The sequence below is a fragment of the Camarhynchus parvulus genome, chromosome 1A (assembly GCF_901933205.1).
Source record: "Camarhynchus parvulus chromosome 1A, STF_HiC, whole genome shotgun sequence".
In the NCBI taxonomy this organism is placed as follows: Eukaryota; Metazoa; Chordata; class Aves; order Passeriformes; family Thraupidae; genus Camarhynchus; species Camarhynchus parvulus.
In genome coordinates this window covers 10982358-10996945 of record NC_044586.1, presented here as the reverse complement: position 1 = coordinate 10996945, position 14588 = coordinate 10982358, and the positions used below count along the sequence as shown (strand labels likewise).

At 39.6% G+C, this 14588-nt stretch overlaps 1 protein-coding gene across 1 annotated transcript in view; it reads left to right on the top strand.

Moving 5' to 3' along the window:
• The window catches only part of CAPRIN2 (caprin family member 2), a 32183-nt gene extending 21816 nt beyond the window's left edge, over positions 1–10367 (top strand). The window contains exons 13-19 of the mRNA XM_030959851.1: positions 207–317; positions 944–1096; positions 3970–4153; positions 5728–5910; positions 7169–7269; positions 7970–8036; positions 9449–10367. Of these exons, the coding sequence (XP_030815711.1) occupies positions 207–317; positions 944–1096; positions 3970–4153; positions 5728–5910; positions 7169–7269; positions 7970–8036; positions 9449–10017 (1368 nt within the window). The 3' untranslated portion in view covers positions 10018–10367. The remainder of the gene's footprint in view (positions 1–206; positions 318–943; positions 1097–3969; positions 4154–5727; positions 5911–7168; positions 7270–7969; positions 8037–9448) is intronic.
• The last annotated feature ends 4221 nt before the right edge of the window (positions 10368–14588 follow it).

Sequence of the window (14588 nt, the reverse complement as noted above, 5' to 3'; positions counted from 1 at the left end):
TAAGAAGAGTAATCTAAATCTGAATCTCTAAAGCTAATTACTTGAAGCTTTGGTTAAGATGACTGTTTAATACTTTGGCTTTGGAATTAATGTTTGTCCTGGTCTTTCAAAATCCATTTGATTCAACTTTAGCACTGGTGTTTTATACCTTTACCAGAACTCTGTAGTTCTACTCATAATAGCAGGTGCATTATGGCTTCTTCTAGGCATCAACATCACTTTCTCAAGAGAATGAGAAATATACTTCCCAGCCTCTGTATCAGACAAGTTCACGTATTTCTGAGCCACTGATACCTAAAAAGATTGAAATTGCCCAGGTGAGCTATCACAAGTAATGTAAATATTTAAGTTGCTGAAATAGGCTCTAGACATGTCCCTTTTGACTCCTGTTTTGTGTAAATATTGGTGTTCTAAATCAACACTTCATTTTGCCATCTGCTCAGCTGAGGCCTAATGCTGGTTAATACTTTGTCTGGACAACTCAGTATTGTTCTAATCTGAAACATAATTAAGTTGGAAAGGGAAAAAATCAGACCCCCTAAATTTTATAAGTTCCTCCAGAAAGGAGAAGTAATTTCTAACATCAGCCAAAGAATCTTCTTTTACTAAATGGTACAGAAAGCATTCTGTGTATTCTTAGTGGTAGGGAAAAATACCTAATGTCTCTTTATTTGTGATATTATTCCAAAGAATGGTATGTATAGTAGCTCATAGACGCATTTCACTTAATCAGCAGAGACTGCCATAGAAGTACTGTTTGCTGAGGATGCACAGCAAGATTTGAAATTGTAAGCAAAAGCTATTTTGTAGCTCTACTATGTCCAAATGTCATCCTGTAGAAACTGCTGACTTCTGTCAGTCTAGGCTTTAGAACAAATTAACTGCTTCTGTTACTGCCTGATAATTATCAAGTGACCTTTCATTACATTTGTTCTTCCCCCAGGCAACTATTCCCCTCCCAAGTGAGCCACAGTCGCCATTGCCTACTTCAAGCACCCCCATGCCCTCAGTGCCACCAGCACAAAGCTTTCAGTCTCCTCCAGCAAGCAGCAGCTCTGTCACAATAACAGCAGCTCCCTTTCAGGCTATGCAGACTGTAAGTATGCAACACACAGAAAGAACTGACAACCATGTGAGTGACTTGGGACTACCACTGAGGAGCTGGCTCCTTTTGGAACAGTACAGAACTTGATAGGTCATTTTGTTTTAACAGTAAAATCTAGATTAGTCCTCTGATTCTCTTCAGAGGATGTCAGAGCTTCAGTTCTTCAGAACTTAAAACAGATCATCTAAGAACAAAGATCCTGGTTTTGCTCTGTATAGTGCCAAAAAACTAATACAAGGATATCTTGGTAGCCTTAAGGAACTAAGAGGGAGAAGTCAGGCCTGAAATCAACAGATTGATAGCAGTGCCCTAAATTAAGGTGAACTGCACTTACACTGCTCTTGGGAAAAGATTTCAAATACAACAGACTTTGCTGGAGAAAGGGAATCCTGAATATAGATGTTAGGCCAGAATGCTTTCAGAAGCCTGAGTTTGTCTTGTTATACTGTTAGCTTCAGTGGGGTAAAATTCAGTCCACTGGAATCCTGGAAAATGTGTTATTGGAAAACTGGTGTTGCTCATTATCCTAGGTTGTTCACAGGTGGTCAGTGTACATCTCTAGGAAATATACCACACAGTCTGAGATGTTCACTGCAAATATTGATGATGAGGATTGGTATATGGCCTGAAAAAATAGTATCAAACATTGCTACTTCCTGGTAATCTGCAGTGCAGGCTTGGAGAGGTTCAGAGGAAGGGTCTGTATTAAGTACAGAGAAGGCAACATTATTTACTCCTCTGTTACATTCTTCAGAAGATGACAGAAACATTGATTTAATGTTTTTCTCAAAAGCAAGCTTTAGAGTCTCCAAAGGCATTCTCCATTTTAACAGAAGTACCAGTTAGTTCACAACTTGCTGGCCTCTGTCTTGCAGTACTGAGACTGATGTGGTAGGAACTGGTGGAGGAAGGTGTCTAATAGCCTTTCAAATCACAGGAGTTAACAACTAAAACTTCTGTGACATCCTGGTGTGGTCTGTAGTAAAATCACTGCAGTGAATTTTTCTGCTTGGTTTTCTGTATTTGTAGAAGAGGTTCAAGTCAAACCTACCTCAGAGGCACAGAATTGTGATACACATTACAGATGAAGCAACTTGTGGTAGGGAGGTGGTTTTTTTTCCTAAGCTGGATGTGTTTAGATTATGCTAAGTGGTTGGGTGGTGATTTTTCTGAAAGTGGAGAAATGGCAACATGCTGTGATTAAGGAATCCAGAGTCTTTTGGGAACCCAGTCTATAAGATAAGCATCTGTCATGGTATAAATATGGAGTCCTGGTCTCAGTCATTCTGGTTATGCCTGAACTTGCTGTCTGTGTTCAGAGTGCTTTGTTCATAACAATATTACTGAAAATTCACTTGAACTATTACCATGTTTTCAGAGACATTAAATGTCTGAGATTGCTCTTGGGATTTTTGGGGAAACCTGGCAAACATCTGTCACTAAGTCACAAGGATGTTCATTCCTCTTGTAGTGGTAGAAATCTCAAACTTTGCAGTGTAGGGTTTTCTTCTTCCCTATTGCTTAGATTCTCATTGCTGCCTGGAAAGCACAACCATTGGACTTGAGTAGATAAGTCAGGATGATTCCCTGCCAAATAGTGGTATCACTGTGACAGTAATGGAAGTATCTGATTACAGGGCCTTAAACATCCCATTGCTGCTGTTGTGCTTATGGAAGCTTAAAGGCAGGCTTGACCTGTAGCCCTAGTCCTTGATTTGAATTCCACCTGTAACCCTCACTGCAGGAAAAAGCAGACCACTTGCTACGCATTCTTCAGGGTGTGGGTGTTGACAGCCTGACTGCCCTCCCTTCTCAAATTCCTTTCAGGAAAAGGATAGCTTTGGATCACTTTATTTACCAGATGAAGTGATCAAAAATAAAACAAAACAGTTAGTGTTACTTTACAGTGGTTCAAAATTTATGCTCAACACTTCAGTATCATGAGGCGTTTCTGCTGCCTCTTAGTGGCAATACTGGGTGTCTTGACCCTGAAAAAAGTATTTTTCTTTTTTTTTTTAATTATAAGGGCATCTGCAAATGGCAAGAACTGTCAAGCTGTGAAGCTGTTTCTTCCATCATGTAGCTGTGGCTTTTGCCCAAGTCTGTCTTCACAGTGTTTATAGTCTTGTTAGATACACCTGTAGACTCAGTACCAGTACTGCTGTCAGCTCTTTATGTGAAATTTAGATCCTTTCAATCAAAAGAGATGTTGCCTATTTGATGTTGATATTAGTTGTCACTTTTGACAGCATTATTTCTGGTAATTGTGTTATTGGCCATAAAGTAGTACAGTCACTGGAATGACTGAAGTCTGGGTATTAGATTTAACTAGCAGTAGTATCTGCTCATCACTGTACTGCCCAGACTACAACATTTGAATGACAAACCTTGCTTAGGTTAAGTGTTTACTCTTGGAGAATGTTATATGAGTAGGAAAGATGAAGCTCCATTTACTGAAGGGGCAGATGATGTCTGGTATGGTTTTTGAGTGGATAGCAGTGTTACATCAGGTTCCAAGACATGCAGCTGTAGGACAGGTAGTCAGTGGATTTCACAGAGGATTTTCCATAGAAGGACAATAGCTTGTTGTATGGTAATTGTTCTGCTGACAGAGTACAGTAGCTATGGCCAATCAAGCTGTTCCTTGGGTAGTAGCTCCATAAACAGGAGTGTGTTCTGTGAGTTTACTGAGAGGGAAAAGGATGGGTTTCTGTATGATGTTTTTGGTTATTTCTAAGAAACAGCTGGTGTTCTAGAAATAAGCTAAAAAGCATGTGGATTCAAACCACAGCATGGCAGGATGGTGGCATTAGGCAGGGATGTTAGCTGGTAGTGTTAAGGACTTGTTTTCAAATATGTTGTAGGTGTTTAAAGTGAATGCACCACTGCCTCCACGTAAAGACCAGGAAATCAAAGAGGATTCTTCATATTCAGCAGGATATAACCAGAGTTTCTCCACAGCAAGTACACAGACTCCTCCTCAATGCCAGCTGCAGTCTTCTCATGTTGCAGAACAAACCTCTCTTTCACAAGAATCTCTGTCTTCAGGTGAGAACTGCACTTGCATCTGTGTTTCAAGTAGTCTTTCAATATGTTCAGTTTATAATAGTATTTAAATTCATTATCATGTGCTGTGAATACTCCTAACCCAGTGAAATTCCTAACAGGTGCTACATAAATGTCTAATATTAGGCATACATCAACTCTAATGTAGTTGATGGTGTAAACTTAATTTCAAAACTGCTAGCAGGATGAAAGGCTGGTTCAAACTTGTTTCTATATTAGATGAACAGACTGTTGTCACTAATATGCCTGAATTTCCCAGTAGGTGAGAAATTCAAATATGTGGTGATACTTGCCAGTCAAACAATTATTTGCTTGGAATAGTAGCAATGATGAAATACTCTTACTTGGAACCATTAATTTGGTTTCTGCTAATAGTGCTGTCAGTGCTGGGAGCTGCTGAATGCTAAGTAGGAAAGCTGGGATAAGTTTTCAGTCTGACCTGAGAAATACTGAGCTAGTAAGGGGTCTTGACCTGTTGCATTCAACACAAACCTGACTTACTTGATGTTCAGGTAGTGCAAGAGGTGGGTTTGTATAGCTAACACTACATTTGACCTGAAACTAGCCCCTAAATGTCTTGAGGTTTTAGGATGAAAGCAAGTGACAACTAGGGATCTGTATTTATAAGGCAATCTAATGAAATGGCTCAAGGTCATTTACAACTGCTGTTGTTCTGCCAGAGTGATTTTCATAGGTCTTAGACTAGAAACAGACTGATAGTGTGTGTAGTCAATGAGACATAAAGAACAGTGTATCAGTCAGGAAAGCATGTTCAGCTTCAATGTTCCTTCTCATCACTGAGACTATGTGTGATAAGCCTTCTGGATTTCTTTTTTTGTGGAAAATCATAATTTTTTCATTAGCCTTGGGCAGTGGCTCTGCACACACTTCACACAGGGGTTTATAGTGTTGTTCTGGATCAATTTTAAGCTTTTTTGATTGAAATAAAGCAGGGTCTTGTGGAAATACACTCATGGTTGCAAGGTTTGTGTTTAAAGCTAACACCTCACCCTTGTGAGTGAAAAGCATTCTTGAATACATCTTGCTTGGTGTTGAAGGGCCTAGTATATGGTAGGAATATCTATTGAAGAGACTGAACCCAAATATCTGCTTCCCACAGTTATTGCTATCTAGGTGTGATGGAGTTTGTCTTACTGTTTCAAGGGGTGTCAGTACTGAGGTGACCTAGTTTATCAGCGAAAATTCTTAATCAAATGTTGCTTGATTTTAACCTAGATTGGTTGTTTTCATGCTGCTGGCAAGCTTGTTCTCACCTGTGCGACTGACTCCTGTTGAATGCATTAGGGGCTTGCACTCGGAGCCTGTGCTGTCTCCAGTAGATTTTAACAAGCAAAGGGAATTTTTACAAAATATTTTTACAAAACAAAGGGAAAGATTCAATCACTTAAATGAAGTAATGAAAGGGCAGAAGAGCAGACTATTCAGAGCAGCTTAATTGGTCTCTGAATGTCCTATTACTGCTCTTGCTTCTGTGTGTGGTAACTTACTGCAGTTATAAAAAGCTTTGACTTATCTGTGCCTTCTGTTTTAAGCAGTGAACTATCAACCTGATGGAGCTGTTCCTGTTAGCAATGGTAGCCTTGCCTTTTATCCAGCACAGGCTAATGTTATTCCCAGACCCCCTCAGCCTTACCTCAACACTCGTGGGTCTGTCAGAGGGTCTGCTAGAGGTGGAAGGTCGCTGGCTAATTCCTATCGCCCCCCTGGTGGGTACAAAGGTATGTCTTTGTTTACTATCATCCTCAAGAAGATCTAATCTCCTGCCAGTAAATGTGATTTAACACAACACAGTATTAAATTCATGTTCTGTATGTGAAATGTCTCAAAACAAGACTTTAAGGGCGATGTGCAGAGAATGGGGCCCTCTGTTGTAGAATTTAAGGAAGTTCATTCTAACTTTTATTTGTGGTCCCTGTGCTTGATGTCAGGCCAAATGGCAGAGCAATTTCACAGCTTGCCTAAGTATGAAGATAGAAACTTTCACTAAAAGGTTATTAGATTACTCATGTGGACTTTTCTGTTGGCAATTTCATTTGCTGTTCTGAAATTTTACCAACTTAATTTTTTGTCTTGGCATCTTGCTAATAAACTGGGCAGGCCAGTTTCCTCTTCACATACCACTTACTGTGTTTGTGCAAAATAAGGTATTTTTTGCTTAGCTCTGCTCACTTTAATATTACCAGCAGAAACCAGGATGGGGGAGAGGCTCCCATTAGTGAAGAGCCCTTCTAGACAAACAACAAACTGAAGAGTTTTATGAGGAAGCTTATTTGGTCTCTGCAGAGCAGTTTTTCTTTGGTTGCTACCTGAAGTACTTTAGAGAGTTTCAGCAGACTTTAAGCAGTTACTAAATTAAGGCTGTTGGTAGCTACCAGCTGCAGGCTGTGGCCTTTTCCCCTTTGAAGTGAAGGGCACTTAGTCTGTGATAGGTGCTTCAGTTGTTGGGCTGACGAACATGTACCAGATGATGAGTTTTATAGTTCTGACTTAACAGCAGTCCTGGGTTTGGTTGTGTCTGGTATGAAATTACTTGCAGCTCTGCTTTGGTAGTTAAATAATAGCTTAAGTTAACAGCTGAAGAGGCAAAATATTATAGTAGCCCCTAAATGTATACCAGTAATAGCTCAGTGTATCTAACAGAAAAAAAAGTGTTTCTTAATCCCATTGCTGGATTTAGCAAGCTTTTCAGCTGTTCTGTGCCATCCCATTAGTATCACAGGCAATGGATAGGGACTGATGTTAATATTTTTAAATACAGAATTTTGATGTAGCCATAGTATGTAAGTTATGAGTAGCTAATGAAATGCATTTGTTATAGGAGTAGCAAGGTTCCTATTCAATTCCAAATTCAAGAATAGCTCTGTCACTGCATAACTTAATGTACATAATTGCCAAAAAAGATCTGTAGTTACATTCTGGACTTGTACTGTAAATCAAACAGTAAATGATACTGAATAATCAACTTTATTTGAACAGGTTTTGATGCTTACAGAGGTTCACCTTCATTAACCAATGGCAACTATGGCCAGCTACAGTTTCCTGGTAGAGATTATGCTGGAATGCCATATTCTCAGAGGGTAGGTATTGCCTTATTTCCAGTAGCCTTCCACTGTATAGGAGCCAAATCTTCTAACATGGTAGTTTTTCATTAACAGGTGAACTATTACTTACAAGTTAGAGGTTAGTTTTGTTTCACAGACAAACCCTTTTATGGAATGGTAGACAGCAGCTGAAATAAGTCAGTTCAGACAGGTAACATCTCTGTATGACAGGTTGATTTTAGTCTGAAATGAATCTTTGAAATGCAACAGATGGTAAATTACATAATGTATGGGTCCAGTCTATTATTTTAAAGGAGTTGGTTCACTAAAATGCCTCTGTAATGTAAAATAATGTACTCCTAAATGAACTGGCTGAGAATGTGGCTAGGCCAAAACCCCAAAAATAATTAAAAAAAAAAGTTAAGGAGGCAAAGGTTCCTGGTGTGAGGCAGGTCTGTCAATGTCTTCTGTGCAGGCTCATGGACTTAGAACAGACTTGAGATTTAAGGGTATTGCTCAGTAACCTCAACTGTTCAGAAGCTAACTTGCTACAGCTGCCATTAAAATAGGTCTTTAATTTCATACAAGCTATTATAATAAGTAAATTTTCCATAAGTGTTTATCTGCATCTTGTTTCTGAACTGTCATTGTATTTTAGAGATGGAATTAATTGTGAAAAAGTGTATTGCCTCAATTGAGTTCCGATTTGCTTATAGCCATAACACTTCTCTTTCAGGATGTCAATTACCAGCAGTGCTATAAACGAGGTGGGATAAGTAGTGGTCCTCGAGCAAATTCAAGAGGTAAGGCCAGCACCAGCCCCCAGTGGTCCAGTGTGTGTTAGGCATTGCAGCTGGGGTGTCACTGGGAGCAGTGCGAAAAGCAGAACAGGATCCCTCACCTGACAGATTTGAGCTTGGTGAAAGCTAACCAAGCTTAGCTGGAGGCTTCAGCGCTGTTCTTCCACAGCATTGCACAGCAGAGGATTTAATTTCACTATTTTTAGTCTGGGGTCTTCATGTCAAAATTTTGACACAGTTGTACATTATTGAACTTCACAAAGAACTTGGCTAGGAAAAAACAGCAGTTCCCTTTGTTAAGGGAATAAGCACTGGGTTTCTCCCCTCTAGTGTGTAGTCCTCCCTTATCCTGGGTAGGCTATCAGATCACAGAGACTTTGTAAAATTTTTTCTATGAAAATGTATTTAGTAATACAGGTGTACTTTGTACTTCCATAGTGGAGTATAAAACCTAAAGAAATACATAAGGCTAGTTCTGTCCAAGCATGAATAGCATGTGTTTTGAAGAGTTGGAAACAAGATTGTTTGTACTGTATGTGCTGGAAAAATATGGACTTCAGTGCTACAGGTGAGAAGTGAGATGAAGAGTAGCTGTAGGTCACTATTTTAGAGACTAAAGAGAAATTATAGTGTATTGTAGAAGCTGTTTTAGGATAACACAGGTCATATCCTAGCTTGAAGGACAGAATATATTTTAGAAGATAACTAAATAGGAGATGATGGTGGATTAACAGCTGATGAAAGTACTCATTAGCATTAGGATCTCACAGCAACTCCACTTATTTTAATGTCTGAAGGTGTTGTTTTCCAGTGGAAATAACAATGCTTTGCAGCTTGACTGTGACTGGTCTAAATTTCTCAGATCTAATAAGATTTTCATTCTACACCCTTTTAACTTGGATATTTGGAAAGATTAACAGCCTTATTTTGGGGAGTGAGGTGCAGAAGACTTAAAAGCAGCACTAGTTTGTCAGACTTAAAATATTCTAGACAAGGTCTATGAGAAATGCAACTGCAGAAGAACGGTGTTGAGTAACATGAAGTGAAAATTGAGGTCTTGAAGATAACTTGCCTCTAACTTTGTCAGTGTTTCAGCAGTTACATTTTATTTCTTCTCAGAAGTTAGCATATGCTTTTTAAGTTGACGTATGATACACTAAAGCAAAAATAATTACAACCTGCTGCCCTCAGAAGTAATTGTTCATAGTTCAGTTATGTCTCATCCTGCTCAATGCAAGTGTGATGAATGTGAGCCAGCTTCAAAGTTCTGTTTTCACTGGGGTCCTTTGACAATTTGCTGTGGCTCAAAGATCAATCTGCTGCAGAACCTGTACACTTGCTGCTTAAGATGATGCCCACAGGCTTAAGGGTATCTGTCTGTTACAATACTTACTGCTGCTAATGGTTTTTAACAGCAGGGTGGAGTGACTCCTCTCAGGTGAGCAGCCCAGAACGAGACAATGAGACCTTTAACAGTGGGGACTCTGGGCAGGGAGACTCACGCAGCATCACCCCTGTGGACATGCCAGTGACCAGCCAGGCCGCCACCATCCTGCCGGTGCACGTCTACCCGCTGCCGCAGCAGATGAGGGTCGCCTTCTCCGCCGCCCGAACATCCAACCTGGCCCCTGGAACTCTGGACCAGCCCATTGTGTTTGACCTGCTGCTCAATAACCTTGGAGAAACTTTTGATATTCAGCTTGGGAGGTTCAACTGTCCAGTGAATGGTACCTACGTCTTCATCTTCCACATGCTGAAACTGGCTGTTAATGTCCCTCTGTACGTGAATCTCATGAAGAATGAGGAGGTCCTTGTGTCAGCCTATGCCAATGATGGGGCTCCTGACCATGAGACAGCCAGTAACCACGCGGTCCTGCAGCTCTTCCAGGGAGATCAAATCTGGCTACGGCTGCATCGGGGAGCCATCTATGGAAGTAGTTGGAAATACTCCACCTTTTCGGGATACCTCCTTTATCAGGACTAAAATCCAGTGCAATGTTTACAAAAGAGCTGCTCCAAACACCTTGGTGAGGGGGGTGGGACTAGCTTTGCACTTATTACTGACTTTATAGAGGATATGTGGTTCCATTATTGGTGGGAAATGGTGGTCCTGTTTTGCAAGGTGAAATCATGGAGTTGGGGTACTGAATCAGCACTAATTTGGCACTTTATCAGTTGTGATGTAGCCTTGCTAATAAAGCTGTGAATGTATATTGTTTGCACTTACCCTAAACTGTATTAATGTCCAGCTTACTACACTATTGATTGCCTCAAGTATGGGCTATTCACAATGCCTTGTTGTGCCTCAATAAAACAAGTTAATATGCATTTTAGTATTAATCTTGCCCGTGGTTTTAATTTTAAGACACATCACTGACATTTTTCCTGATGTGGGGTGTATATGAATATCACATAGAACTGGTCTCCTGGTTTCAATAATTTAAGCTAATTTGTATTTAACTGGGATTGTTTGTTTAATTCCTGCTTAATGCCATTCTCAAGAATGTTACCTTGATCAAAATGAATTCAAGATTTAGCTACCTTTTTTTCTTTCTAAAGGTCAAGAAATTACCTGAAAGGTCAAGAAATTCCAAGTGCAATGATACATACTTCATTAGAACTACTCCTTTTAAATACGTATCCTGTCAAAATCTAGCATGGTCATCATAGCATCAGTCCTTCAGAAGTGAAGTAGTTGAAATTCTTAAACCTGCAAACAGTCACTCAAAGGGCTGGCTTACACTGTTATTCAGCTGCAATATATTTTAAAGTTGAATTCAACTTTATGAAGCATAAATGTGTATGGCTTCCTCCCTGCATGAGACTTGAATCAGATTTTAATACAGGTTATTTCCTCATTTCAGAGAACTGCTGAGGAACTTGGTATTTGTAGTTGAAGCCTGGTGCTTGCATTTTACATCAAACCTGAACACAAATGGTAGGAAGTGTTTCTGAAATCCCTTTCTTAAAGCTCTTGGGGTTTTTGACCAGCCTTCAGCACTCCTGTGGCCTGAGAACTGAACAGCCACGATGTATGTCCTTGTCTAAGCTGCTGTGTCAAATACTATAAATAGTTTCAATGTTTAAAATGGTAATATTGAACTAGTAAGAAGGTAGGTCAGTGGCTCTCCTTTCAAAAGCTTCAGTAAATTGTTTTAACAGTAGAAAGCACTTGATCTGAGCGTACTAAATTAGCCAGTGCACAAGCCTGACTGGTATATCTAAGGCTGAAGCAGAACTATGCAGAGTGAAAGCAGCTATCTGCTTATTTAAATAAAAGTAAGAACCTAAACTGAACAAATTTCAGACCTGGTATAAAGCTGCTGTTTCTTGCTAAGTGGTTTCACAGCTTCCAACTTCAGTTTGCCCTTGTTATCATGCAGATGCCAAAACCAGTCTGGCATGGCTTCATAAAGTTACTGGCATAAAGATCTTGTTCCAAGCTCAGCTTTCTTTTTCATACAGATTTTGAAGGTGCTCATATTTCAAGTATGGGTTTAGCAAATTTTGAGAGAAGTTGAGGTAGGACAACTTTGGGAAACCTAGTTTTTAACATGACAAAAATGTCAAGCCTTAACTATTGTACATTAAGCCTGTATTTTGTATTTTAAAACGGGCTAGTTTTTACTTTAGTCCACAAAAAGGCTTCTTTCTAGAACAGCCACTACAGAATAAGTGGCAGTTTAACTTGATAAGAGGTAAATATTCTAGTTTCAGAGCTGTATCTTGTTTAAGATACATTTGTACATTCCTAGCTAAAAAGAGTACACAGTTACAACCAGAATTGTGCAGGTAAGATGAAATAGAAAATTTAATTATACAATTCCTTGACCATAGGTTATGTAATGGATGTCTTTTTAAGAAAGTTATTGTTTTTAGGCTTTAGCCTGAATCACAATAATCTCTACAGTAGTAGCTGCTTTAAAATGTCTGGCTTTGTCCTGCTATTTTTATTTGAAAAGAATACACAACTTGGAGAAGTCTCATCCCTTAGAATTACTAAAAAAATACAATTGATTTGTAGGTTTCATACATACAATATTTTTAGCTAGATCTGTTGATTTTCACTGTGTTTTTAGTCAGCTGGGAATGCAGGTTTTGCTAATCTCTGTTACCAAAAGGATGGTAAGTACAACTGAGCAGGTACTGTCCTAAGGAAGGCTTCAGAATAGAAGGAACTCAAAAGGCTGTAACAACCTTAAATGCTAAGACTGTTTAAAACAACTACAGAAGACAAGACAAGCACCTTTTCCCCATACCCATAGCTGGCCAAAATCCACTGGTAGAAAATTGCTATTCTGATCTCCAAAATACCTAAAAATATTATGTCATATAATTTTTCCATGATGATAAACACTAGGGTAGGGATATCTCATTATGCTTCTAGACTAATAATTGTTTTTGAAAGCTTCTCAAAGGACTTTAGAATATTTCAGTACATTTTCTACTGACACAGTTTGTCTAGTCAGTATGTCCAGACCAATGACCTATTTCTTTATTCTGCTTCTGGGCAAAGCATTTAACAGGTGAGTTTCCCAACCTGGAAATACTTTACTGTGTAGTTTTCATGTAAATACTGTCTGACAGTGTAAGTTGTATTTACATTTCTTTTTCCTCAGTAATTGTTAAATGAAGTTGATTGAATAATTTCATTAGGAAAAATGCCTTCACTATGTAAGGATTATAATTGATCTAATTAAACATACAAAAGGGCATCATCATTCTGCTAAATTTCCTACTGCTGTCTGCTGTGCAAATTAGATACCGCCTAAATTCTCTCTGATTTACTTCTCTCATGCAGCCTGCTGAAGATAAACTTTAAAGGTAAGAAACACTATGTTTTCATAGGGAGTAAATTTCTGTGTTTCCTTCTCTTGACATCAGTGAAATATTGGAACTACACTGAAATGGGAGACTGGAATGGTTTGGCTGGGAGAGAGTTAATTTTAATCAAAGTAACTGGTATGGGGCTGTATTTGGATTTATGACCAAAACAGTTTTGATAACTCAGGGATGTTTTGGTTGTTGCACAGAGTGAAGGCCTTTTCTGCCTCTGACACTGCCCCAGCAGTGAGTGGGGAGCACAAGGATTTGAGAGGGGTTAAAGCCAGGACAGCTGATCCCAGCTGACCCAAGGGATACCTCAGCCCACATGATGATGATGTACTTAGCAATACAAGCTGGGGGAAGAAGGAGGAGAGTGGGACATTTGAGTTATGGTGTCTGACATCCAAAGTCACCGTTCCATGTGATGGAGCCCCTGCTTTCCTGGAAATGGTTGAACACCTGCTTGCCAATAGGAAGTGGGGAATGAATTCCTTGCTTGGCTTTGCTTGAGTTTCTGCTTTACCTGTTAAACTCTTTATCTGAACCCACAGGCTTTCTCACTTTTGCCTTTTCAGCTCTTTTCCCTGTCCCATTGCAGGGGGGAGTGGCTGTGTAGGGCTGAGCTGCCTGCTCAGGGGAGGTTCAACTGTGACAAAGGCTCTCTTAAAGTTTTCAGAATTCTAACAGATTTGTGACTTTTGTGGGGTTTTCCCCAGGTCATGGAAGTGAGGGGAGACAATGAATAATCTCCCACCACTGCCATGGCTGACTTCCTGCAGCTAAGGAACCCTCCATCCTGCAGGCTGCAGTGGTGGTGTCACTGCCCTGTCCTGCTGGTTTAGGTGCCTCTTCCTCCCTGACCGCTTTGTTATCTACAGCTACTCCAACAAACCAGTCAGAGAGGGAGATGCTTTGGAATTTTAACTCTGATCAAGGGCTTGTGTCTGGAGAATTGGAGTACATTTATCTGCTAGCTCTTTATTCAACCCATAAATGTCTTGTGGAGGATAGGAAAAGTCTGTTGTGTATTATAATTAGACAGATGCAGTACCATAACCAGCATATGAAAAGTCTGCTGAGTATTATAATTAGAGAGATGCAGTACCATAACCAGGTAAAAATGAATTAACCTTAGTCACACACTTGTTCACAAGTCTCTGATCCACTTAATTTTCACCCAACTATAAACAATTCTGTTAAGAATGCAAGAAACCTTAGGCATTTGTATTTGTGGATTGAATGTTTCCTGGCAGTGTTGTACTTGAAAAAATAATATTGTGAAGTCCTAATCTGGCTGGAAATGATTAGTTCACAGCTTTTCCACAGCTGGCACTTTCTACAGCTTTTGGGCCCTAGAGTAAGGTTTGAGATGTGGTTGGTATGGAAGGCTTTATGCAAAGTACATATCCAATCACTTCAGTGATCATTAGTTATAATTTAGTCATTAGTTCACTACAATGAAATAAAGCCTGCTTTGAGAACAGTGGTTTGCTTTCAGACTGTAGCACATCACACAGAGGAATGCTGTTCTCTTTGTCATGCTTTTTCAGGAGTGTCTGTTATTAACTACAACTTAGAATCAGGTGCTGTCCTAAAGGCACTTGGTTGGCATGAAAAGAGAGGGGCTGTTCCATTCCTTTAAGGATCTTCTGGTTTTAGTTGGTATGTTTTACATCACTAGCACTGCAGAAGTCCTTCAATAAATAAATGTAGTAACTTCTAAGCTCA